The following is a 24,538-nucleotide window of genomic DNA, read 5'->3' as shown; positions in this document are numbered from 1 at the left end:
AATACACTACATCATTAACAGTGCATTAACAATGTGTGAAACGGTTTATGGTTTTGAATGCACCCCTGCTCCTGTAATATTGCATTAACATACAACAACAGAATATTGGGATTTTGTTATTGAAAAAACCTACCAGTAACCCTTCTGAAAGCTGGTGTCACCGGTAAATCCACTGAATTATATATTAAGTCAAAATATATACATCAATGTGCATCATCTAAAGTCATTCCCAAGTCACAGTCATCATCATTTGCAGGGCAGAGACCTGAAAGACACTTCAGAGGCACGCCCACCTCAGCTAGGGCCTTGTTTTAGAATGGGCGTGCCTTGCAGTGGCTGTTTTGTGGGGAGTAAACAAGCTTCAGGTAGAGAGTCACTTGTTTCTTTGTTTTTCAGCTATCATTTTTTAAAAATTGAATTGGTCAAATAGAATCTAATAGAGTTCAATATAATTACTTTGTGTGCTTATTTATTAAAACTTTCAGGTGAACTGACTTGGTTTAAATGGAGAAAACTCATGAAGCGTTCAAACACATTAAGGAAAAAGACCCTGCAAAGAACTACAATAGCTCAAACTAGAAACATTATAGAGATTTGCTGGGATTGTTGACATATTTAACACAACATCTGCTTTAGAAGCTTTTACACCAGTGCGGCAGCATTTACCTTTTATGTTAACTCGTGTGCGGGCAGCGGCAGAGAAAGCTGGTCACTTCAATAGAAATGTTTGTGTTTTTAACGCACCCCCAAACCACGTGTTACGTTTCCATAGTCACGTCACATCGGCTCCACCATGTTGTAGGAAATCCACCACTCCTCTTCACTCACTGTCAGATTAGAGTTTAATCCGAGGAGGAAGATACACCGTCAAGACGATGTCAGCATCTTGGAAGGACTCTCGGTGTTTATGCATTCTAACGAAACAAGACTTCGCGTTACTGTCCTTTTTTCTACAATAAACGGCCTGGATTTAGAAGATGAAACGCCAGTCTTCCGTTGCTGTATTTGCCTGCCCGCCGACTTGCCAATACGTTAAGATGTTAGCTGGCTAACTAGCTGAAAAAGAGTAACTAACGTTAAATCGGATTAGCTGCTAACGGCAGCCTCCCTCTAGGTAATATCCTGGTATTATTTGCTGTACTTGACAACTATTACACAGCAAATGGTTGCTTCTGTTTTTTGATGTTTATTACAGTTCTACATTTGTGTCAATATTACTACTTTGCGCTGTAATTATTCGCTAGCGTTCATGTCGCTGCAAGCTAGCTAGGTTATTAGCCAATCAAACCACAATAAGAGCTGCTTCGCTAGCTAATCTTTAGCGTTTGTTGGAAGGGGCAAACGTAAAAATTAGTGCCTCTGACCACAAGCGAAAGTCAAGACGGAGCTGACAGCCAGGCTGGTGTGCTAGCTTGTCCTCGGGCTAGCTGGCGAGAGACCTGCACAAGATTGTATCCCCGAAAATTAGCCTTCAGACGAATCAAAGATGTCAGGAAAGGATAAAGACAAAGACAAACAGGAGAAGCAGTCCACAACGGAGCGGCTGATAAAAGGTGAGTGTTGTCTTCAGTGTTACATGCGTGCTGTACTCATCATAAATCCTTTTGTTGGTTGCTAACGCATGAATGGAAAACCACCTGTAGCTTTTGGAATAACTTTGTCTAAACCCCTTCCTGTCAATAAGGCGTGTGGCGAAGTGTATAATGTTATCATAGCAGCCAGAGGCCCGTGGGCATATAGTGATATGAGACAAAAGTTGTATATAGAGTGATTATTCATTCTTTTGTATGTTCCATCATAGTCACATCCACAGGGGATCCTTTTACCAGGAGATGCTCAGATATCTGTGGATGAGCGTGAATCAGGGCATCTTTTTTCCCCATGATTGCTTAGGATGGTACTTCATAAATCATCTCCAGAGTTGTCAACTGGTATATGTAATACACCATCGCATAGTAGAAATCAAAGGCGAGGAGCCGTCCTATATTGGTGCCCAATCTCCTTGACATTTACGACAGATGAAATCTTAATTCATGAGGCCGTTGCTCACTCACGGGAATACCCAAGGTCTGCTCGGGTTACCGGCAGAGCTTGACGAGATGGATTCCTTCACACTGAGGTTGTCTCGGCTCATTTCACAGACAGGACACCATTTGTTGTGTCTGCCCAAGACCGGACAGGCAGAGCCAAGTCTGGCTCTGACCCACCCCTGCTGCTTCTGCCGCCACTACTACTTAATGCCAACGCAGCCCACATCCCCGTCTGTCTACAAGGGCACTGGGAGAGTGTCCTGCCAGAGGGACTGGAATGCTGATGTGTGAGCCAGTAGGGAAAGGGTGGTGAGTTAATTGTGGAAAGAATCTCCCCAGTGATGCCACCAACACGGCCAGCCACATGGGCGGAAAGACAGAATAGGAACAGCACAGGGAAGAAAGAAGAAATATAGACTCTAAATGCAATGTAAAGATGTCAGACCCCAAACCAATATCGGCCCTGTATTAACAAGTCAGACATTAGTTGTTGTTATCTACGTCATGCATTGCTCCGTTTTTTTTTTTAGTACATATTTGCAACGTAAAATATCACTATATGTTCAGGTTGAAAAATGTGGACTCTTCAAAATCCGCATTAGTTGATCCTGGTACTTGCTGGCAGGTAGTCGCAGTGGTGTTTCCAGTGTAACTGGTGGCTGTAAGAGGGCTTAACTGGTAGACTACCTAAGACTAATGCTGCCCTGGTTGTGTAAGTCAACAGATAAGCTCATTCACCGCTGAGCATTGCAGTCGACCTGGTAGCTCAATTACTTGGTCATTTGATCTGACGCTCTCTCCCCAGGCTGGGCGTGAATATATATACTGTAGACTCATAGGTGTGAGGTGCCGCCTGTACTTATTCAAGACAAGACTTTGCTTGGCTACATTTTTTGTAGCCAAGCAAAAAATGGTGTGACAAAGATTCATGTCAACTTTGACACAATTTGAACTGGGTGGTTGTTCCTCTGTGCCCGAAATGAAATCAAAGAGATATAAGACACATATATAGAGAGTAAACCCAAGGCCTGGCTATTTAGTTTGCAAGGGTAATGCATTCACTGATAATTAGGGCAATCTGAAGTGGACTTCATGATTCATCCAGCCACAGTCTGCCCCATTCATCTCTACCCAGCCGCATCTTTGTAATTCAATCCTCCTCTATTGTGTTGATTTTGAAACAATAGCGAACATGTTCTAGATGCTGGCTCATATCACTGTCCAAAACATTATCCTCGGCGGGCAGGACGGTAGATAGTAGTGTCTTTTGTTTCTTGAGTCGTTTGTTGTCATGCCAGACAGTGTGGGTGTTGATGCAGTGCAACAGTGGCCCAAATGTGTGTTGTGTGTTGTGTGTGTGTGTGTGTGTGTGTGGTTTTGAAGAGTTCATCAAACATTAATGCTAATTAGGCCAGGCAGTTTCTAATAAGAAGCCGGTGTCGGCTTATTGTTTTAACAAAACATTTTTCTTCATCGGAGAAACGAGTGGCTCACTTCACCCCGTCTCCACCGCTGGTTTCTCTCACCTCACAGTGCAGACTGTTTGGATTGAGTGAAGCTCTTTACTGGCAGCCACAGACTCATTTGTATCTGTGTTTGAACAGACGGGTTCCAGCCTTGGTTGCACAGGCCAACCAGACCCAAAATTTATTATTATTGTTACTATTATCATTTGGGGCAGGGGGATCATTCCTGCTGAGTTGGAAGGAGTGTTCAGCTCTTTGGCACTGAGACCAGCTATTATTGTCCAGTGTGGGTAATTACCGCCAGCCTCCAGGCACATGCTCGTAAATTTGGTCAGCGTGGCCGTTGCCTGAAACGTTTCCCGATGTGGTTATCTCATGCCCATTATGTATCCTATTCTGTGTCATCGTGTTTTCGCCGAGTCCCGCTTTGTTCATGCAGGAGCCTTCCTCCAAGTGTGACGAGGCTTTTAAGTAAACAGCCCCTGAATCTGGAAGCCCTTGCTAATAGAGGCTTTACCTAATCTGTTCTTAAGGCTCGTACCTCAGCTTACAGCTCTCTTCGCGGCCGTGCCTCGCAGGCCTGGGAGCACTTACTGTTTATTTATACCACACTGGTCAACGCATGACAGCTTGTCCCCGGCAGCAGGCTAGCCAAGGTGGAAATATATGCTCTAACTTTTCCATTGCAGGCCAGGCTATAGTCTGTGGCCTAACTAATTATCAGCTACCTGTATCTCCTGAGTCAAACACCACATGCAGTCTCATATACGCAGCCTTTGCTCTATTGCACCAGTAATAAACAGTGTGTGTCAAATGTTTTCCTTACCAAGCTATAAAGTGGATCAGCTTCTAAACTAAACGTGGCCCTCAAGTCCAGACTGAGACACAATCCTGAGCGAGAAATACATTAAGTCTACCTCTGCACTCAGGCTCTGCATCACTGATTAGCAATGCACCCACACTAAAAAACCCATTAACGCTTTCTACATATTGCTGTTTGATTTGCTCTGTGTGGGTGTGACAACATTCTCAGAACGCCTCTCCTCGTTCATTGCCCCTGGCACAGCTTATCGCACAAGTAGTGCTAATTTCCACAAGCTGATGTTGGTATTTATGTCACAATGGATGGCACAGGGAGGGAGGGAGGGAGGGGGGTGGGGGGTCCTGTGCACTGACCTGTGGATGGATTTGATGATATCAGGAGTCCAGGATGAAATCATCAGTACGAGTGTGTAGTGTGGCAAGGTTTCTATGTGTTTTTTTTTGTTGTTTTTTTTTGCTGTACAAAGGCAGTCGCTCATAACACTCATATTATTTTTGTACATTTCTATGTATTGTCTCTGCAGCGTTGAAAAAACGACCTGACTAGCTTCACAGCTTCCCACCATACTTCATTGGCGCCATGATGTATTTGGTGTGTGCCCGGCCTGTTATTCGGCATACCGGCTGTAATCCCTTTTACCTCGCGAGCCCTGGAAGTGAGAGGGCTTGGATCGCACTCTACTATTGTTTTGAACAAGTGCGGCTTAGTCGGCAGCTATCTGCTCCTGGAGTTTTATGAACTGATGAAGCTGCTGCCAGTGTTGCAGCACTAATCTGCAGAGCTTGGTACGCAGTTGAATTTGAGATTTTTAATAGTTGGCGCTAGTTACACACCTTTTACATTAACGCTTGATATGATTCACTGCATTTATTTCAGAGAACTGGATTTAATGATGCTTTCTTAATGACATATTGGTTTGTATTAAAAGGCACTGTTTTCCTTTTTAGCCGTCTATGTTTAATGTCTATTGCTTGATCCTCTATTTGACAGTGATACATTCTGCTGTGTAAGATGATCATGGAGCTCTCGAGCCTCAGCCTCGAAAGCATTGACCTTTTGTGATGACAGTAAAAGGATTGTGTAGGTGGCATGGAGCGGATTACTGAGGGGGGGTGGGTTAGGTGAGGTGCGGGGCTTCTTGCTGTCCGTCTTACGCTTCTCTTGCATGAAATTATTATGAAGGTGTATGAGTTCCTCCTCCTGTGCCAGCAACTTCATCTCGGCTCAGTCAATGCAAATGTCATCTCTCATGATTACAACTCAAGCAAATGCAGTCCGGCATGCAGAGCATTTCTTCTGCTCCACATTTCTTTCAGGGGTCATAACCTCCTATACATTATCTTTTCTTGCCTAGATGCACTTCATCTAATTGTCTCTTGAATACTTTTTCAGTTTGAACAAGCTATTTACAAGCTGAACCTCTGTAAATGCTAACAAAAAACAAATCTGTCACAATTTCAGAAACATATTTATCCTAATAGATGATGTTGCCCCCCCCCCCCCTTCAACAGCTGTGCCATACCCTCCACAACATAAGCTGACTGTAAAAGAGCTTTATGAAGACAGCAAGCCCAATGCTGAGCTGCTCCGCAACCACCTCGTCAAAGAGGGCAGGGTGGAGGAGGACGCGGCTCTAAAGATCATCAATGATGGGGCCAACATCCTGCGCCAAGAGAAGTGCATGCTGGAAGTTGATGCGCCTATAACAGGTAGGTGGGCTGACACTCACAAAGAGCTCAGAGAGAATGGGACCCTGTGGTGTTTAAGACGTTTCAGGTCTGGGTTTTCAGGATGACAACGAGGGAGACCATCCTTCAACTGGAAGTCCAGGGTTCAAAGTCCCCTCTAATATTGGCCATCTAACTGTGCTACGGAAACCCTGTCAGTGCTGTTTTGTAGCGGACCCTGACCTCCAACCGCCTTGGAAACATACATGTCTTAAAAAGCATGTACACGTACTGCATGAGATCCCCCAGTCCAGGATGGTTCAGTAGAGATTCTTGCAGTGCTACCCTGTTTAGTAGTTTGGAAGAGGAACCATTGGATGCAGAATACATTAGTCATTCCAAGACCGCACAGATAGTGTTGTGAACAAAGAGTAAACACGGCACCAACCTAGGCATTATTCCATTGCAACACTGTTCCTGTATGCCGGCAGCTGGTGTATACCCAGCTCTGTGCCAGATCCGAGGGCCTCGCAGCCTGTCGGAGTCAACTCAGTCATCAGCCAGTTCTCGAAATAATCAAAAATATCTGCTCCCTGTTCACTGACCTTTGCATGGCCTCAGTGCAACGCTCAGATCCAACCAGCTCTTCAGATAATATGATCTTTCATTTCTGGGTTTTTCCTTGCATTTGATTTACTCCGCTCCCCCAGTTTTGTTACTGTTCACTTTCCCTCAACACATGTATTCTGTAGTGTGAGAACATGCCACCACCATCTCTCTCTGGCACTTGAAGTGCAGCCATTATTTTGTGTTTTTTTTGTAGTGCTAAACCCAGACTAGAGCCAGTGTGGTAGTGTGTCTTTACATGGTTATATGGTTGATTACAGTAGCCTGTACAATCTTTCCAGCTGACAGTTGCTCGTTAGCAGAGATAACTTGAGGATGCTAACTATTTTGAATGAACTTTCCTAGCAACAATGCAATATTGTTTGCACATTCTACGCAGTCACACATCCTTCTCTTAAATGCTCCCATCTGCAAATACAGTATCTGACACCAATGTTGTGTGCTGGTGTTGCTCTGCAGTTTCTCTGTGAATACTACTATCCGTTTGAAACAGTCAAATGAAATTGCTCTAGCTTCAGCAATAATCAATATGAAACACTTCAGTCCCTCCTCTGTCATGATTAAACGGGTACTGACACTATTACTCCTGCTGCCACTGTCAGTATGTTTAATATCATTGCTATTATATTATTGCTAATGTCGCACGTCATTAAACACTATGACGAGGATATTCAATAGAATATGTCTTTGTTAAAAAACTGTCCTCCAGTTGGACAAAACTGTTTAATAGAGACGCTTCTGCAGTGTTTGGTATCATATCACAATATTTATTGAAGTAATAGACGCACTATTTTGTGTCTCTTATTTGAATGATAATAATACTAGTACCTTTCCGGGTACCCAAAGACGTTAAAATGGTCATAAAAAGCAGCATACATTTTAGAATGATGTTTGTAACATAACTGTGTTGTCTATATTTCACCTTGTAGGAGATGGATATAATGGATATGTATAGTTTTGGGGAATCATTACTGAATCAAATCCTGATCGTGGCCTAGAGTGGAATGGAAAACCTGGTCATGTACAGAATGCTTTGAAGCGGCGAGTTTAATAAATGTTTCCTTTTGTTTTGTTGCAAGCAGGGCTGGTTTTAGAATAAAGAAAGAGCAACATATTGTATATCCAGGCTAAGAAAACAATTCTTTTAAGTATCTGTGTGCCTTGTACTTGTTGCACGAGCAGTTAACCGCAGTGTGTTTGTCTTCTGGCAGTATGTGGTGATGTCCATGGCCAATTCTTTGACCTTATGAAGTTGTTTGAAGTGGGGGGATCACCCTGCAACACGCGGTATCTCTTCCTCGGTGACTACGTAGATCGAGGATACTTCAGTATTGAGGTAAGTTGTTCCATCTTCACAGTTTATTTATTTGTAATGATTTATTTCACAGTTAAATAAAACCTATTTGGGTTGTATTGTCAAGACAGCAGCAAAGACACAAAATTACCAACTAGGTGTGTAACTTTGGTTCACAGACGTGTCAGTGTATTGTTACAGCCCTTCAGTATTGGTGTGTGATGGGTTAATAAGATGTATTTATCTTAAGCTCTTGCTCTTGACCTCAGCTCCAGGTTTAAACTGTCCTTCTGTCATAAAGTCGGGTCAGAACGTGACCTCTGGGTGTGCTGCTGGCTGCTTGTATCCCAGTGTAGTGCATGTGAATTAGGGCCAGTGCTTGCAATTCAGATTAAAAAGAGTTAATGAAATAAGATCAAGGTAGACTGAACTGGATGGTGGTGTGATTGTCAGGATGGTTCAGATGGTGACCTATGCTCAGAATGTAAGGTTTACTGCTGTGCTGCTTTGAAGATCTTCCGTCAGCACTTCGTGACCAAATGTTTTTTTTTGCTGTCTGAAGTTCTATTTCAATGACAATTTCAAAGGGCACAGTTCATACGCGCTTATTAGAGCGGTTAAAAATAAGACGGAGCTGCAGTCTGGCTGCACAAAGTGAGACTGCAGTACCCTTACCGAGATCTGAGAGCAGGAGGGTGACGGCTGTGGTAAGCTCAGATTCATGACAGTTACACTGGTGTTCCCAAAAAATAAACACGTCCACAGCAAACACTGCTGCTGTGTAATCCTCAACTCTGCTGTGCACCTGTATTGGTATATTCCTAACAATCATACTCACATATTGGTTTGTGTACGTTAGGTAAGCCACTTCAATCAGCGGGAGAGACAGATCTTTGAAGTCAGCTCGTCAAAATGAAATACATATATATAAAAATAAAATGCAAATGTTCTGTAAGTTGTTGAAGGTGGACAACTGTCAGAAATGGTGCCAGATCGTATGAAATCATCTTAGATCTAGATTAATAAAAATGATAGGGGATCTTGTGGGAGTAGTGTGAACCTCAAGACTCAACATACATGGAACTCAGATTGTTCCTGTGAATACTTCGAAGGACTTGATCTGATTTTAGCATAAGTCCTTGTAGTGTACACTATGGTGCAGTACAGGATTAGTGTTTTAAAGGGGAACTCCACTGATTTTGCACCTCTTTTTTAAAGGAGGAGCAGATAACAAAGGATATTTCACAAGGATGGTGCAGAGTGGGCTGTAAGAGTCAACTAGGCTGTATGCTAACGTTTTGACCCCCCTGTGGGGGCTTTTGATGCGCACTGGGTAGTACATTGAGGTAGGTGAAATGTCACAGATGAAAGGAGTGGACTGAAACAGCATAGGGAATGATAGGCTGGTGGCACTGGGATTATTTCCCCCATGTGTTTGTATAGAAAAGTGACACTTGAAGTACTCCCAAACCAAAAGAGGTGTATGACCAAAAAACAGCCACAGCGCTTATCAGTGTCACCCTAGAGCTCCTCCACCCACCTGGGTTGAAGCATGGGTGTGATCAGAGAGTACATCCTGCTGTCAACACTGTGTCAGAACTAACATGAGGCAGCTAATTAAAGGTAATGGAGCACATTCTGTATGTTTACATGATATGCAGTCAAGGATTTATTCTAATAAAAACATGGCGTCCTGGAGCAAAGCCTGTGAAGAGACTATCTGGTCACTGGATGACCCTTTTGTTGCTTACCTACTGTACTGTAGCTTAAAATTTAACATAGTCTGTTGACAGAAAGTAAATCAGCAACTATTTTGATTAATCGCATTGTTACTTTCTTTTTAAGCAAAAATGGAGAAATGGAGAAAATAATCTGCAGATTAATTGATAATGAAAATAATCATTAGTTGCAGCCCTTGATTGATCCAAATAGTGCTCAGGCATAAGTAATGATTCTAGTCAATCAGCTACAATATCCAACAGAAATGAGTGGGTAATTCTTTCTGCATATCTGAGGCAAAGTCACCACAAGACAAAACAATCTCTCGCTAGCAGGGCTGAAAAGTCTCTATATTTTAAAGGAAGGCCGCAGAGCTCTCTTCAGTAACACATAAGACAGATATAGGAAAATGGATATCAGGATGTGGTTACCTTGGTAACATAAAAGAGTCACTGTAGCCTCTTGAAATGGTGTATTACCCTTGCATGCCAAGTCTAAATTCAGTGCATGTGAGCAATCCATTTCATTCTCTAAGCTCTTCTTTATCTACTTGGTAAATTCTCTTTGATCCAAGAGTCTCTGGGCTAACTCTCCTAGCCCCAGCCTAGACTCTGTACACACACCAGGCACAGGCGGAAGTGTGTGTGTGTGCGTGTGTGTGTGTGTGTGTGTGTGTGTGTGTGTGTGTGTGTGTGTGTGTGTGTGTGTTTGTGTGTGTGTGTGTTTGTGTGTGTGTGTGTGTGTGTGTGTGTGTGTGTGTGTGTGTGTGCCTAGGGTTTGAGGTGAAGGTAGTCAAAGGAAATGGCACACAGCTTTGTGTGGCAGACATGAACACTGGCTGCCTCCCCCACTCCAGGCTCGAACACAGAGCGGCTGGCTAAAAGAGAGCAGAGGGCTCTCATTAAAACCCATGTCAGCTTCCAGCCACTCCAAGCCATGTCCCTCTCTCCGCCTCGGCATACGAGAGATCGAGTCGCACCGACAGCCCCCTCTACACATTTACCTACACCTCACTATTCCAGACCAGGCGGTCCTGGCTTCCCCACGTACTCCATACGCACCTGCTGACTCTGGTTACCTTGGCATCTTGTTCCAGCGACTTCATAGCAGGCCATGGTTGGTGCATGTTAAAAGAGTGGGCGGAGAGTGGCAAGTGGCAGCTATTGAGAAAGCAAGATCATTTGGATTGTAAATGCCGTTCTGCTTTTCTCAGTGTTTTTAATTTTTTTTTAATTAGAGCTCTAATATGATCAGAAGAAAACACCCTACTGCTTCTCAGATGAGATGAATTTGTGAAGGAAAACTGCAACACAGAGCATAACTGGCAGCTCAGCTAACGTGCCTTGATCAATGTCTGTTGAGTGTGTGACAGGACAAGATCATGTAACTGCAGTCATTTTAAATCACCAACAGTCCTTTGCTATAATATGACCAGCGCAGCCCTAGAACTACTTGCATGGGTAGCAGAGTTTCTTGGTGGGCCAGTCTACCTGAGTCCAGCAACACCTTCAAATAAGCCTCTTCTGTAGTTCTGCTGCAGGTGGCACGACTCATGAGTCGATGTGACGAGTTGTGTGGTGACAGGTGACCATTAGACAAACTTGAGGTTAGCGTGTGTTGATCAATAGATTAGTTGATTGACAGAAATCGTTGTTGTTAGTAATAAATTAATAATTTCAGTTATTTTCCGAGCAAAAACTCTGGTTCCAACATCTCTAATGTGAGTGTTTGCTGCTTTGTAAACTGAATATCTTTGGGTTTTGGACTGTTGGTCGGACAAAACCAGACATTTAAAGATTGATTCTGGTAGATGCCGAGATGTGGTAGAGAGTGTTGGAACCTTGTCAACAGCTGATTTCATCCTGAAAACCAATCATACAAGCTCTTTCAGAGCGTAGACCTTCAAGGGCTGCGCATAATTGCCGGTGCACATCTTTGACTTTTCCTTCTCCTCCCCTCATCCCACATTTGCTCTCTCACTGTCTGTCCTCTCAGTGTGTTCTCTACCTCTGGTCGCTCAAGATCAACCACCCCACCACACTCTTCCTCCTGCGTGGGAACCACGAGTGCCGGCACCTCACAGAGTACTTCACCTTCAAACAGGAATGTAAGTGCAGTGCTCCTCTCAGCTGTTTGAAGGCCAGTCTACTGTGCACCTACACTCTCTGTACCATTTCAGAGTGGCCTGTATCAATCAGGTTTCAGATTTCAGACAAAGCCTGGGTAAAAGGGTATGGCATGGTACTCGCAGTGTGAGTGCAGGATTGCTCTTACAGTCACTATTGCAGGTTAATTGATCAATCTTTTTATTTCCACACACAACAGGTACAAATGAGGAATTAAAAACACATAACTCTGAGAAATATTGCTATTTCCACGCGACGAAGCGTGTGGTGTCTGTGACTCCCCGTAATAAAAAGACCTGCTTCCCTTAAGTAGGATGTGTTTGTCAGAAAGCGTGGGATCAGAAAGTCCCTTCACAAGATGTGGCAGTTCATCAGCGTTACAGACTCTGCAGAGGAGATGAAGTCTTTTCCTTTTCATGTTGCACACGATGAACTGCTGGAGCATGGAGAGCAGCCAGGCATGCTGCTGATGCTTTTCAGACTGTTGCGTGCGCGCGCACACACACACACACACACACACACACACACACACACACACACACTGATTTCAATCTGTGACAGTTGAGTGTGTGAATCTGTGTGTGTGATGCAGGTGTGGAGACATTAGTATGCAAACTCAGAAACAAAGACACTTTGGCAGACAGCAAAGACAACGTTGCCAGCTGCAAATAGAATTCACTCACTGCAACCCCCCCCCTTTCCACCCACATACCACCTCATCTGCTGCACACACGCACAAACTGTATCATTACATACTGTACCACCTTTCAGTGGTTTAGGTGGTGGTCGTTGGGGGTGGGGTGCCATACTTTCAGGATGACATCTATTTTGGTCTTAATGAAAGCAGTCAGGGGTATGTGTGTAAACTACATGAGCAGATACAGTTGAGTTTGTAGGGCTTCCCCATCAGTGCCTGCTGGACAGGTTGCCTCTGTCTGCAACATCACAGGTAGTGAAGAATTCTAGAAGAATCTAACGTGCGTCTAGACTGAATGTGATGAACCAACCGCTGTTCCTTGATATTGTTTAAACACAAAGAGAAATGTAATAACTGTTTATATATAAACTTATTTAATGATTTATTTAGGAACTATTGTTTATATACTGCTGGGAAGCACTGAAAAAAATGCAATATACTAATAGAGAATTGTAGGCCATATTGTTCCTACTCGTTTTCCATCATACTTTCATACTTGGGCTGACTAAATGTATTAAGACTAAATGACTAATTAGGTAAATAAATAAATAAATAAAAGCAATCTAAGAAAAAAGTAACCTGATAATAATGGTCAAAGAAAATGTTTAAAAAGTGAAAAATAAAACAGTGGTTCTGTGTTGTCACGACACATCACACCTTAACCATGGCGACTGCTTGCAACAGACGGCTTGTAGTCAGTTTTGCTGCACGTCTCCAGCTACATTCACATCCAGACAATCTCACACTCGAAGTGTGTTATCCAACTTGCCGCTCCCGACATGGGTGATGATGAATGGCTGCCAGGGCTTATAAAACAGCACACTCCCTAAGAGTGAATCGAACTTTCTCTAACTGCCAACGCTGCATTAGATCTCGGTCCAGTGAGTATAGGTGGGTTTTGTCTTTGTGCCTGAGAAGGATTTGGCAAAACTCATTTTAAGATGAATTGTTTCAAGTATGATGATTGTGTTTTTATTTAATTTCTTTTCGGCATCCCTCTATACATGCATGTGGATTGAGAAAGTTCAATTCTCTAAACTCAAACTTTCCGCAGGCTAAATGATAAAAGGGTGCTCATTTCAAGTACAAACGCAAGCTTGAATCTACAGACTTTTCTGTATGACCTTAATGCAGCACTCACTTGGTACTCGAGTATTGACTTGTTCAGCCTTTACCACCCACATTTACTCTCCTGGCTGTGTTCTGGCTGCTCCTACCCTATAAGGAGCCGACTTCCTCCTGCCCTAATCTGACCTGCAGAGTTGTGCAAGTGACACTGCAGAAACTGCCTGGAAACAATCATCAGTCCTCCTGTTGGCAGAGGAGCTGTGCTGCTTCTTCACAACACCTCTGACAAGTCAAATCAAGTAAAGTCAAGTCAAGTCAATTCTTATTTATACAGACCAATATCACAAATTTGCCTCAAGGGGCTTTACAGTCTGTACAGTATACAGCACACTTGATTCGGATAAGGAAAACTCCCCCCAAAAAACCCTGTAACAGGGAAAACAGGGAAGAAACCTCAGGAAGAGCTACAGAGGAAGGATCCCTCTAGCAGGACTGGATATCATCAAACCTTGATACTGCCTGAACGAGCAGCTACAATAGAGTTTCTGCCATTTGTGGCTATATTTTGTGAAAGAATCACAGATTATTTTTATGTGGGATGAGCTGCAAAAATGAACCATATTGTGTGTTGCAGGTAAAATTAAATACTCTGAACGGGTCTATGACGCCTGTATGGAGGCCTTTGACTGCCTGCCCCTCGCTGCCCTGCTCAACCAACAGTTCCTTTGTGTACATGGCGGACTCTCACCAGAAATCAACTGCCTCGACGACATAAGGAAAGTGAGTAATCAACCACTGACACATGAAAATGGCATATTTCTGCCAAAAGTGAAGATCTATAAATTCCCCATTGCATGATTTTATTTATTTAAAACGCTTTTTTTGGATACTGAAATTGAATGGACCTCAAGTACTTTTGGTTTGAAATGGCGGTTGCAGGTCCATTTCCCCTTTATGACCTTTATTTCCTGTATGTAAGAAGTCAGGCTAAACCATACATGATCTCTACTACTGTGTTTCTGTGTTTTGTGCTCAACAGTTAGACAGGTTTAAAGAGCCTCCAGCATTTGGGCCAATGTGTGACCTGATTTGGGCTGACCCCGGTGAGGACTATGGCAGTGAAAAGACGTCTGAACACTTCAACCATAACTCTGTCAGAGGCTGCTCTTACTTTTTCAGGTATTGGCGAAAACTGCTGCCTTCATCACTCCTGCTGCGGCTTCACTTAACTCTACAGGCGCACTAACACCAAACCCTCAGAATAGATACAAATACAGCTCTTACAATTATTATTACAATATAAACAGTTGATTTTATCAAATTCAAATCAAATGGACTGCTTTTTGTAGACCAATCTCAAACAAATAATCAACTAGAAAATAGGCTGCTTCACACAGGTCAGAGGATGTAGGTCAAACAGCTTATTTGAAAAATGGCCCTCTCAAAACAGGTCAACAGCAGTTAACAGCTTGTTCAGAATATTTTAAATGGAAGTAGGATCGGATATGGCCAACAGGCACACATCTTAATGGCACATAAAATGGCTTATTTGGAACTCTGCAGGTTGACAGCTACAAACAGCTTATTCCAAATGGGAAAGAACAGTCGGGTAGTTACGTGTAGTAGTAATAATAATAATAATAATAATAATAATGATAATAATTTACTCCTTTCTTTATGAAAATTAAACACTGTGTGGTGTCAAAGTTGCGTGTGATTCAGGCATTGTTAAGAGAACAGCTTCATTTTCTTGATTTGAGTGCTTTGGAGCTGGACTAGCACCAGTCCTGAATCCTAGTTATAACATGAGTTTTACATAGTGGAGATTTACCCATCACCAAATTAAAACAGGTTGCACCACACACACACACTAGTTGTTATGTAGAGATTAGCTGTTCATTATTTTTAGCCATGCTAGCATCTTGGCTGTAGAGTATGTGGTAATGTTGGTCGGTGCACCATGTTTGCCAGACTGAAATATCTCAACAGTTATTGGATGGATTGCCATGAAATGAGATGTTCATGTTCCCCTCAGAATAAATTATCATAACTTCGGCGATCATCAGCTTTGTTGGTCAGCTACTTTCTGACCAAACATCTGCAAAACTGATGATATTCCCATCAGCCTCAGTGTAGCTAATTAGAAAGCCTGTTAACACACTTAACTAAAATGGCAAATAGTAAACATTATACTTACTAAACATCAGTACATTAGCGTTGTCCCTGGAAGCATGTTAGCATGCTGATGTTAGCATTTAGCCCAAAGCACCACTGTGCCCAAGCAGTGCTGCTAGTGTGCTGTAGACTCTTACTTTTGTTGTATGCAGAAGCTTGCTAGTTTAACTGTTGCATAGCTGACTGAACTAACTAACAAAGCTAACGTCAGCTTGCTAATATATTAGCTCCCCATTTAGAACAAAGAGTAAAATGATAGACACTGAATGAAAATGCTGTTTAACAACAATGTAAATTTGGAAGTTTTTAATATACATTTCAAAAAAATTACACAAGATACCTCAAATGACAAAACGTTGTGTTATGTTGGTTGAACGACCAAATCACTTGGCGCATGCAAATATAACTAAAACAAAGTCCGACCGACATTCATAAAGTTTCATATATTGTTTGGCCTCCTGGTTACAGCTTGTGATGCCACAGTGACTTCCCATTGATAGGTGGTTGACTTTTCATTGGGCAGTGCTACAGAGGTTTCCTCGCACCTGATTTACGCATCAAGACATTCCTTCAACCCTTCAAATCTAAGGACTTGAAACACACACTTTGTAATGGATTTACAAATAGCTGGTTCAACCAAACTCTGACCTGGCCTGAAATCAACTGAAGTGGTAAATGTCAGAGACCATTCATCTTGGCCTGATGTTGATCTATGAAATGCTGATCGCCCACTCATTTTTCCTGACCATTGCTAATGGATTAGTGGGACAGTTAAAGAAGGAAAGGCAGTAAAAACCCTCAAGTACCCTAATCCAGCTGAGCCCGCCTGCTCTCTTGCCTTTTTCCGTCTGCTCTGGCTGTAGTCCCCTGCTCCCGAGGAGGCCAGCAGAGCCCATAAATACCTGTCCTGGCCCTGGATGCTCAGCGTCTTTAAACCGTGTTGCTCTACAGGCCAGAGGACATGGCATACTGAAAATAAATATAAAAGCATTTCCTTAGGCCAACAACAGTCAGTAAAGTCAGAAGTGGCCGCATGCTGTTCCTGTAATGGTTTAAGTTCGTAATAAGCGTTGACCTCCACTCAGGTCTCTCTCTCTCTCTGCTTTTCTTTTCCTTTGCAGTTACTCAGCAGTCTGTGACTTTTTGGTAAATAATAACTTGCTGTCAGTAATAAGAGCCCATGAAGCCCAGGATGCAGGGTAAGTAGGGTTACAAGTTATTGATTCATTTCCAGCATATTGAAATCTAGAATATGTTTGAGTGTCTTTGTTTGCGGCCTAACAGGTATCGGATGTACAGAAAGAGCCAGACCACAGGCTTCCCTTCATTAATCACAATCTTTTCAGCTCCAAATTACCTAGATGTCTACAACAACAAAGGTTTCTGTCTTTTTCTCACTCTCATCACTCGTATTTTTTTTTTTCTTCAGTCCTTGAATCTCTCCTCCCATGTCTTTCCCTCTGTCAATCCTAGCTGCTGTATTGAAATATGAGAACAACGTGATGAACATCCGACAGTTCAACTGCTCCCCCCACCCTTACTGGTTGCCCAACTTTATGGACGTCTTCACGTGGTCTTTGCCTTTTGTTGGAGAGAAAGGTGCGTTTTGTTGTTTAACTGGGAAAATGTGGATGGAAAGCCCAAAATAAACCCTTTATTGAGTTGTCTATGGTTCATTGACTTTGTGGAATATACAGACCCAGACTGACCCAGAAACTCTGAGATTTGTTCTCTCCATGAAGTCATGGAATAGGAGTGAATTTTAAAATGGGCCAGTTTACAATACATTGTGCAGCTATAGCACATTCAGAACACAGCTGGTAGAATTTTAACAGACTAAGAGGGGTGAACAATGAAATATTAAATCATAAAATGTAGCTTTTCATTTAGAAATCACTCACAAGTTCAGTTTGGAAACAAATCATAGATTGTGTCTCTGTTTTTGCACGTGTTAGCCCATTTACTAAATTTGTTTTGTAGCTCTTGTTTTTTTTGTTTGTTTTTTTTTTACATCTGAAACTGAAAATGTGTCAGCTAAATGGGAGCCTTTGTAAACCAAAAGCTAGACATTTACATTATCAAGCAGAACATTTGCATGGTTTTGCCCCTATAGCATTTTGGGGACTGTCCAGCTAAAGGCACTTTATTGTATAAAGGCCTTGGTTCTATATCTGCCTGTTGAACTTGAGGAGGACATTCAGACAGACTGTACATTACATAAAAGTATCCTTTTCTGTACTGAAAAGTCAGTTTCCACCTAATCACAAACATTTGAATGTACACAGCGTTGGTACCAGTCTCAAGTTCTAACCCCCCACCTCCTCCCCAACAGTGACGGAGATGCTGGTGAATGTACTGAACATCTGCTCTGACGATGAGCTCATGTCAGAGGGAGATGACTTATACGAAGGTAAGATTGCAAACACAAATTGTTGCTGTGATCATGACGCAGACTGCTTGATACATTTGGCTTGCTGACCAGCTCTGTTCCTCTTCTGTCATTGAGATTCCTTTGATGAGTTCTAGCTTCTCAGTAAACATACTGCTTCTTGGATATTACCATCTTGGCAAGAAAATAAACATCTGGGGGGGGGGGCAGGGTATTTCACACTTTGTTTGTGTGATCATTTTGAAATGTAAAGATGTCGGTAACTTGTTGCTTCAGTCTAAAAATATGTGAATTGCATGTGTTTGCTTTTTAATTTGAATGAATTGGAAATGAGTCTTGGCACACACTTAATCGACATAGAATGCTGGGAGCTGTGCTTTTCACGCAAGGTGATTTTATACGCAGCACTTCATCATAATTCAGCCTATGTCTCATGTTGATGAGGGAGTTCTGCTCCCTGGAGTACAGCCGCTATGCTTTGAAACACACCATTAAACCCTCAGTTCATCTCTCAAATGTATCATCTGTTCATCCTTTGTCCTCCTCCCACAAGGCTTTTAGACAACATGTTGTTCATTTCAAGTAAGGCCTACGAGAATAAGTAGCAAAATTCCAGGTGCTACGCTGCGTCTTAACCTGGCATTCTGGACTTGTTCCAGGTGGAACCTCAGCGATGCGTAAGGAGGTCATCCGGAACAAGATCCGCGCTGTGGGGAAAATGGCCCGAGTCTTCTCAGTCCTCAGGTCTGACCCTGTCATTAATACTCTTCCTTTGATGTACCTCCTCCTTTCTCATGATAACACTCAAACTGCAAAAGGCTTCTGTACATGTATATATGGATCACAATGAGATCAGTCAGGTGGGTGTGGGTGTGGGGGGTCAAAATGACCAAATATAACCCCAGGTCACCATGGGGCCAGGAAGACGCGGGAGTGTATGGGAGTCAGTGGTGTGCACAATGAAGTTGTGTTTGAAAACACAACGTTGCCCCGCTGGGATTAATGAGCTGGCACGAGATGAGTCACAATGCACCTAGACTGTATAATGACATTAGACATTATTCCATATTAATGCTGCTGCTGCTGCTGCTGCAAGTGGGCAAGATGCAGAGCAGCCTGTCGTTGAGTGCAGTGCATATGGGTCAGTGGCTTTAAGGGGATATTGAAATAAAATTAAAGAAGAACGAAAAATCCTGATCACCTGGCCAGACGTGCGTTTTCATAATTTCTTATTTGTTGAATTTTCACGACGAACACATTGCTTTGCTGGATGAATATAATGTCATTTTAAGATACATTTTAAAAACTCTGCCAAAGTCTCATTGCAGTTGTTAACCCCAGTGTCTTTTGACTCAGTAGAGGAGAAAAAGATGGATAATACAAATCTTAACACTTGTAAGCAATGCTTAGAAAATACTGCTGTAGCTGTTAAAATTGACGCAGGTTGTCACTGACCCACTTGCAGAACCAGGACACATGTTGGCAGTTTGGCTGGAGGCGTTTAGAGCTGACAGTCTATGACTATCAAGACAGTGGGTGGGCATGGGAACTTCTGACCTCTTGGTTACAAGACTTGTAAACCGCCGGGTGTGCGTGCTGCCGCCCCGCTTGCTGAAATGTAATCTATGTGTGTATCCTGTGTGTCCTGTTTTGTTTGTGGACTAGGGAGGAAAGCGAGAATGTGTTGACGCTCAAAGGCCTGACTCCAACTGGAACTCTTCCTCTGGGAGTGTTGTCAGGGGGAAAGCAGACCTTACAGACTGGTAAGTGTGTGTGTTTTATACTCGATAACCCTTTTCTTGCTAGCTGCCATTTAGCACGACCCACACTCCTCGGGAAATGTCCTCACCAACCTTTTTTCTTCATGGCATGGTGTATGGGGGTGGGTTAGATGAGATTAATGCCGCTCTCATGTCTGCACCTGGTTAGCTTAGCTTAGCTTAAAGACTGGCAACATGGGGAAACAGCGAGCCTGACTCTGTCCAAAATCCGCCTACCAGCACCTCTAAAGCTCACTAATTATATCTCGCTTATAAAATCCTTACAAACGTGTAAAAACAACAGGTTGCCTGTTGAACAGTCAGTGGTGTCGATTCTCTCATCTAATTCCCTGTAATAAAGCAAATGAGCATATATATATATATATATATATATATATATATAATATATATGAAACCAAATATAGAAATTAAGTTTCTTGCCGAAAAGTAGATTAAAAACTATTTATTGTTATATTTATTATTTCCAGCTAAGGTAGAGTTTGATAGCAGAAAGTGTTCATATCTTTGAGAAATGAGTGTCAGTGAAATGATCAATCAGCAAGGGGCTCCTTCACAGTGTTTAGAAGTAAGACCGTAATTCCTGTTTGTTATAGTTCCCGATGCAACACAGCCCCAGCTTCTGTATTTGTGGATCTGTCCTTGTGCTGCTCTTTAGCTTCCCTGTCCAGCTAGTCCCTTTGAAGGGTTCCAGATCAATGACGGCATGCCCACCACAGGAAGCACTGGCTAGACTTTGAGCACCCCACCCCCCCTCTATGCAGCAGAAAGTTTTGGGCCTCAGCCGTGGGCCGGCTGGTCCGGGAGGTCAGCCTGTCACCTGGAAGTGGCTGCTGACCCTCTGATCTAAAGGTCGGCCCCTGAGGAGTCACGCTTTGCCGCGCTGGAGGCTTACAGAAGTTGCGGCGCAATCGAAGGAGAAACCGCATGTTGGTGACCTTTTGGAGAATGTCATTGTCCATGTCCGCTCTCCGAGCCGCAGCTTTCAGATCAGATGGGCCGGTTTGAACAAAGGGAGGGCAAAGTGATTGTGTATTTTTGTCCGTCCCTCTTGGCTCCTCACTTTGTTTTCCCCAGCCCCGCCTGTAGTTTTTGAAGCTACTATACTACTGCTGACATTTTGTGGGAGGGGTGGGTGGGGGGGAAATCACTGCTCACTGATCTTGGAATGCTGGTTTCATCTGAGAGACTCTCCAAACTGAGAGGAAACACCCGCTCCCAGTGCTACTCAACACAGCTCTCATTCGTCTTGAATGCAAAACCAGTTCTCTGAGAAATGTATTTCATGCACTCAGATGGTTGTCTCCATCTAGAGATTAAATTAGATGCTCCAAATATTCTGTACACCTGCTCATCCAGTAAGAAGCTGTTTGTGGAATCAAATATGAAGCATTCCAAAAAGCCAAACATCCATTTTAAAGGAGAAACATTAATCATGTAGAGTTCTAAATCCTACTCCATTATGAATATCTTTTTTCTCATTTTGGATTGAAGCTGTTTGTACATGTGACTGACTGACTTTTTATGAATGAGTGTGTGCGTCTGTAAAAACATCATTGCCCTTGTGTATGGCCACAAACCAAGCACCAACCTCTGGGTCTGAAAATGACCCGACTTCTCACTTGATTTATTACCGCAGTAACATTTTCCTCATGAGTTTATGGTCTCAATCGCTAGTTTTAATTCTTCTTCAGTACAACATGATGTTCATTTGGTAAATTATGGTCCCATTTAGAGTCAAATAGACGATAAAGCAGGGTATTCAGGGCGTGGCTACCTTGTGATTGACAAGACGCTACCAAGGCGACCTGTCAATCAGAATAGAGGCGTTGGGTTGCACTAAAAGACACTCGGCTGTTCCTTTTTTCCGGTAAGTACATCACAACAAGCTAACATTGTTGGTAGTTACCTCGCATGGTGTAGCCAGGAGTCAGGTGCTGTCAGGTTGCCGGTATAGGTAAGCGTGCATATTGCCCTCACTTCTGGGTCCAAAAAAACAAGATGGCAACGGCCAAAATGCCAAGGCTTCCAAACGGTGGCTACGTCCACTTCTATGGTAAAAACGCGTCGTCGTGCCTGGTCATCTCCTCAGTCTTAGACTGTTAGTGCTCAGCCCCCCCCCCTTTCCTCAGCTCTCCAAACCTAAGTCCTCATGAACCTTTAACCTTTAAATCTGCAACAGGCTTCTTCTCTCTAACCCACCCTCCCACCCACCATCCAACTAATGTGTTTTGATACAGCCGCTGTGAATTTTGCATCCATAATGACCGTGCCATGGGTGCTGGCCCATATTCTGCCATCTGGTTTCCCGGGTTACCACACCAGGGTTTACAGTTTGATATTACTGTTGTATTTGCTGTCTCTTGCTGACTCCCTTTTTTCCCCCCCCTTACTCCCTTTAACATAGCTACGGTTGAGGCAGCTAAAGCAAAAGGTACGCATGGCTGTGTGCCTCAACTCTCACCTCTTTGTTGTGTGTGTGTGTGTGTGTGTGTGTGTGTGTGTGTGTGTGTGTGTGTGTGTGTGTTGTTCACCCTTTAAACACAGCCCCACGTGTTCAGTTAGTGTCCCCACTGTTTTGATCCCACTGATTATTGTATTGCTGTGTGTCACTGTATTACTGGTTGCTCTTGCTTTAGCAGAGTCTGTTGGATCACACTGGCTCCAGCCGTGTAAAAGTAGTGCATGTAGCAAATCACAGGGCGGCAGTCGAGGAAGAAAAGAATCACAGATAAGATGAGAAGATGAACGTGACATGAGAGTAAAACCAGTACAACAAACAATTAAAAGTAAAGCCCATGCTACAAAAGGGGCCAGTTATATGTCCCAGGTTTAGGACCTGGCTTGTCCCTTGTTGACTAGACTTTCCCAACTGTAGTCACATTGACTTTCCTTGCCAAGCGTGGCTCCCCACACGGAGAAAAGCCTCCTAAGACCTGGCTAAGATAAGACTGGTGACATCCCTGCCTGGGATATTTTCAGAAGCTAATCCCGTTACACCATTTGGCTGCTGCTACGCTGTCTGCGCCTTCTGGTTGATAGTGGCAGTTAGTGGTCCAACAGGCGTCAGCCATGAGAATTATCCTATTTGATCAAACGCATAGAATGTAAAAGATTGAGTCCTGGTGGCTTCGATGCCGAACACATCGACTGATAGGAGAGTATAAGCTCACAGCCAGAGCAAAGGGCCTAGTGTAACTTAAAGCAGTGGTTCTCAACCTTCTGATGTACCCCCACATAACTGTCAGCTGAGCTCAGATGCCCCTTCATAGACCCCACCTGTCATGCTCCAATTGTGTGCATTTCAATTGATTTAAAAGTGGTATTGTTACAGTATTTTGATTAGGTTGGTTTTTATCAAGTTTGCATTCATACTTCTGCCACTAGAAACTAGACCTTTCAACCATTTATCCATTACATAGCTGCAGCATCTATCTCAATTATTTCATTTATTTTAGCTAATACTTTTATGTAAATAGTTGAACCACTTCAACTGTTTAACTTCAGGTAATTATTTCAAGTGTTAATCCATTACTTTTCGCTACTTTTAATTCTTTACTTGTAACTATTTCAGCCACTTATGCTTTAATCCTTCTATCTAGCTATTGAAACCATATGTCATAGTTTCTCAATGGCAACACATGGCTTTAAGGGATTACAACTGACACTGGGATGTATGTACTGTGCAGACAGCATAGCTGGTAGCTTACTGGTTATTGTGACAGTAAATTTACTAAAGGTCAGCATCACACTATTTTTCTCCTAAACACAACTAATAATATTTCTGTCTTTTAAAAACGGAGTTGCCCCTGGTTGGGAACCACTGATTTAAAGTGCTCCATTGTCGCAGATATCTGGTTTTGCAGGAGTTAACCCTGAGGACCTAGTTCCTACGGCTGTGAATCCACGTATAAAACCTTCACCTCAGAGTGTCCCTTTCTCTGTTTGACTTGATAAATGACTGACGAGTGTGTCTGAACAGTCCCTTACAAGTTTGCTTTTCATTTGCACACGTTTTCCGCCTGGTTCCCTTGGCTGTGTTCGGGACGCTACCGTAAGTCTACAAAGTGTGAGGTGTTGTATTGTTGTAGCTTGTGTGTGTTGTATTCACTGATCGTCTGTGCTGTGCTAGGCCGATACTGTCTTTATTGAAATTCCACAAGGAAAAGCTAAAGAATACGCTTTATAGCAAACATTTGCAGCGACAGGAGTAGGGGAACAACTCCTGATCATTTCCTCTTCGGTGTCTCTTGTGCCCTTCAGCCATCCAAGGTTTCTCTCCCACGAGGAAGATCCGTAACTTTGAGGAGGCACGCGGCCTGGACCGGATAAACGAGAGGATGCCGCCTCGCAAAGACGGCCAGCAGCCAGACGGCACCACCATCAACACCAACGCCCCCAACAAGAACGGCACCGATGGATAGGCAACAGAAACACCACCCTCCCATCTTCACACAACCCACTCATAGCCCCCAGCCTCTCTCTCTCTCTCGCTCGCTCTCTCTTGCTCGCTCTCTCTCTCTCTCTCCCCCCTACTGAAACTGCCTGTCTCATCTTCTGCCCGCCCACAGTCGAGGCAGGGAAAAGAAGCAGACACATCAGTATATAAAAACAAAAGATGGCCACAGCGCTGCGACAAACACGTGATGTGTTTTCTGGGGGGAAAAAACGGAATCTTA

At 43.2% G+C, this 24,538-nt stretch overlaps 1 protein-coding gene across 3 annotated transcripts; it reads left to right on the top strand.

The window, feature by feature from the left end:
* The first annotated feature begins 1,486 nt into the window (after positions 1-1,486).
* On the top strand, positions 1,487-24,538 carry ppp3cca (protein phosphatase 3, catalytic subunit, gamma isozyme, a). Of its 3 annotated transcripts, none has more exons than XM_070903753.1 (14): positions 1,487-1,553; positions 5,831-6,028; positions 7,825-7,949; positions 11,622-11,733; positions 14,152-14,297; positions 14,557-14,696; positions 16,814-16,891; positions 16,977-17,071; positions 17,166-17,291; positions 18,025-18,102; positions 18,753-18,825; positions 19,747-19,844; positions 22,267-22,293; positions 24,123-24,538. In XM_070903753.1, the coding sequence occupies exons 1-14, from the start codon at positions 1,487-1,489 to the stop codon at positions 24,281-24,283; spliced, it is 1,524 nt and encodes a 507-aa protein (XP_070759854.1). In that variant the 3' UTR covers positions 24,284-24,538. The 3 variants fall into 3 exon arrangements, with proteins under 3 accessions (XP_070759854.1, XP_070759853.1, XP_070759855.1); XM_070903752.1 differs by having other exon boundaries at positions 18,741-18,825; XM_070903754.1 differs by lacking the exons at positions 1,487-1,553; positions 22,267-22,293 and having other exon boundaries at positions 5,882-6,028; positions 18,741-18,825.

The sequence above is a fragment of the Enoplosus armatus genome, chromosome 4 (assembly GCF_043641665.1).
Source record: "Enoplosus armatus isolate fEnoArm2 chromosome 4, fEnoArm2.hap1, whole genome shotgun sequence".
Taxonomy (NCBI): Eukaryota; Metazoa; Chordata; class Actinopteri; order Centrarchiformes; family Enoplosidae; genus Enoplosus; species Enoplosus armatus.
This window is presented reverse-complemented; position numbering and strand designations above follow the sequence as displayed.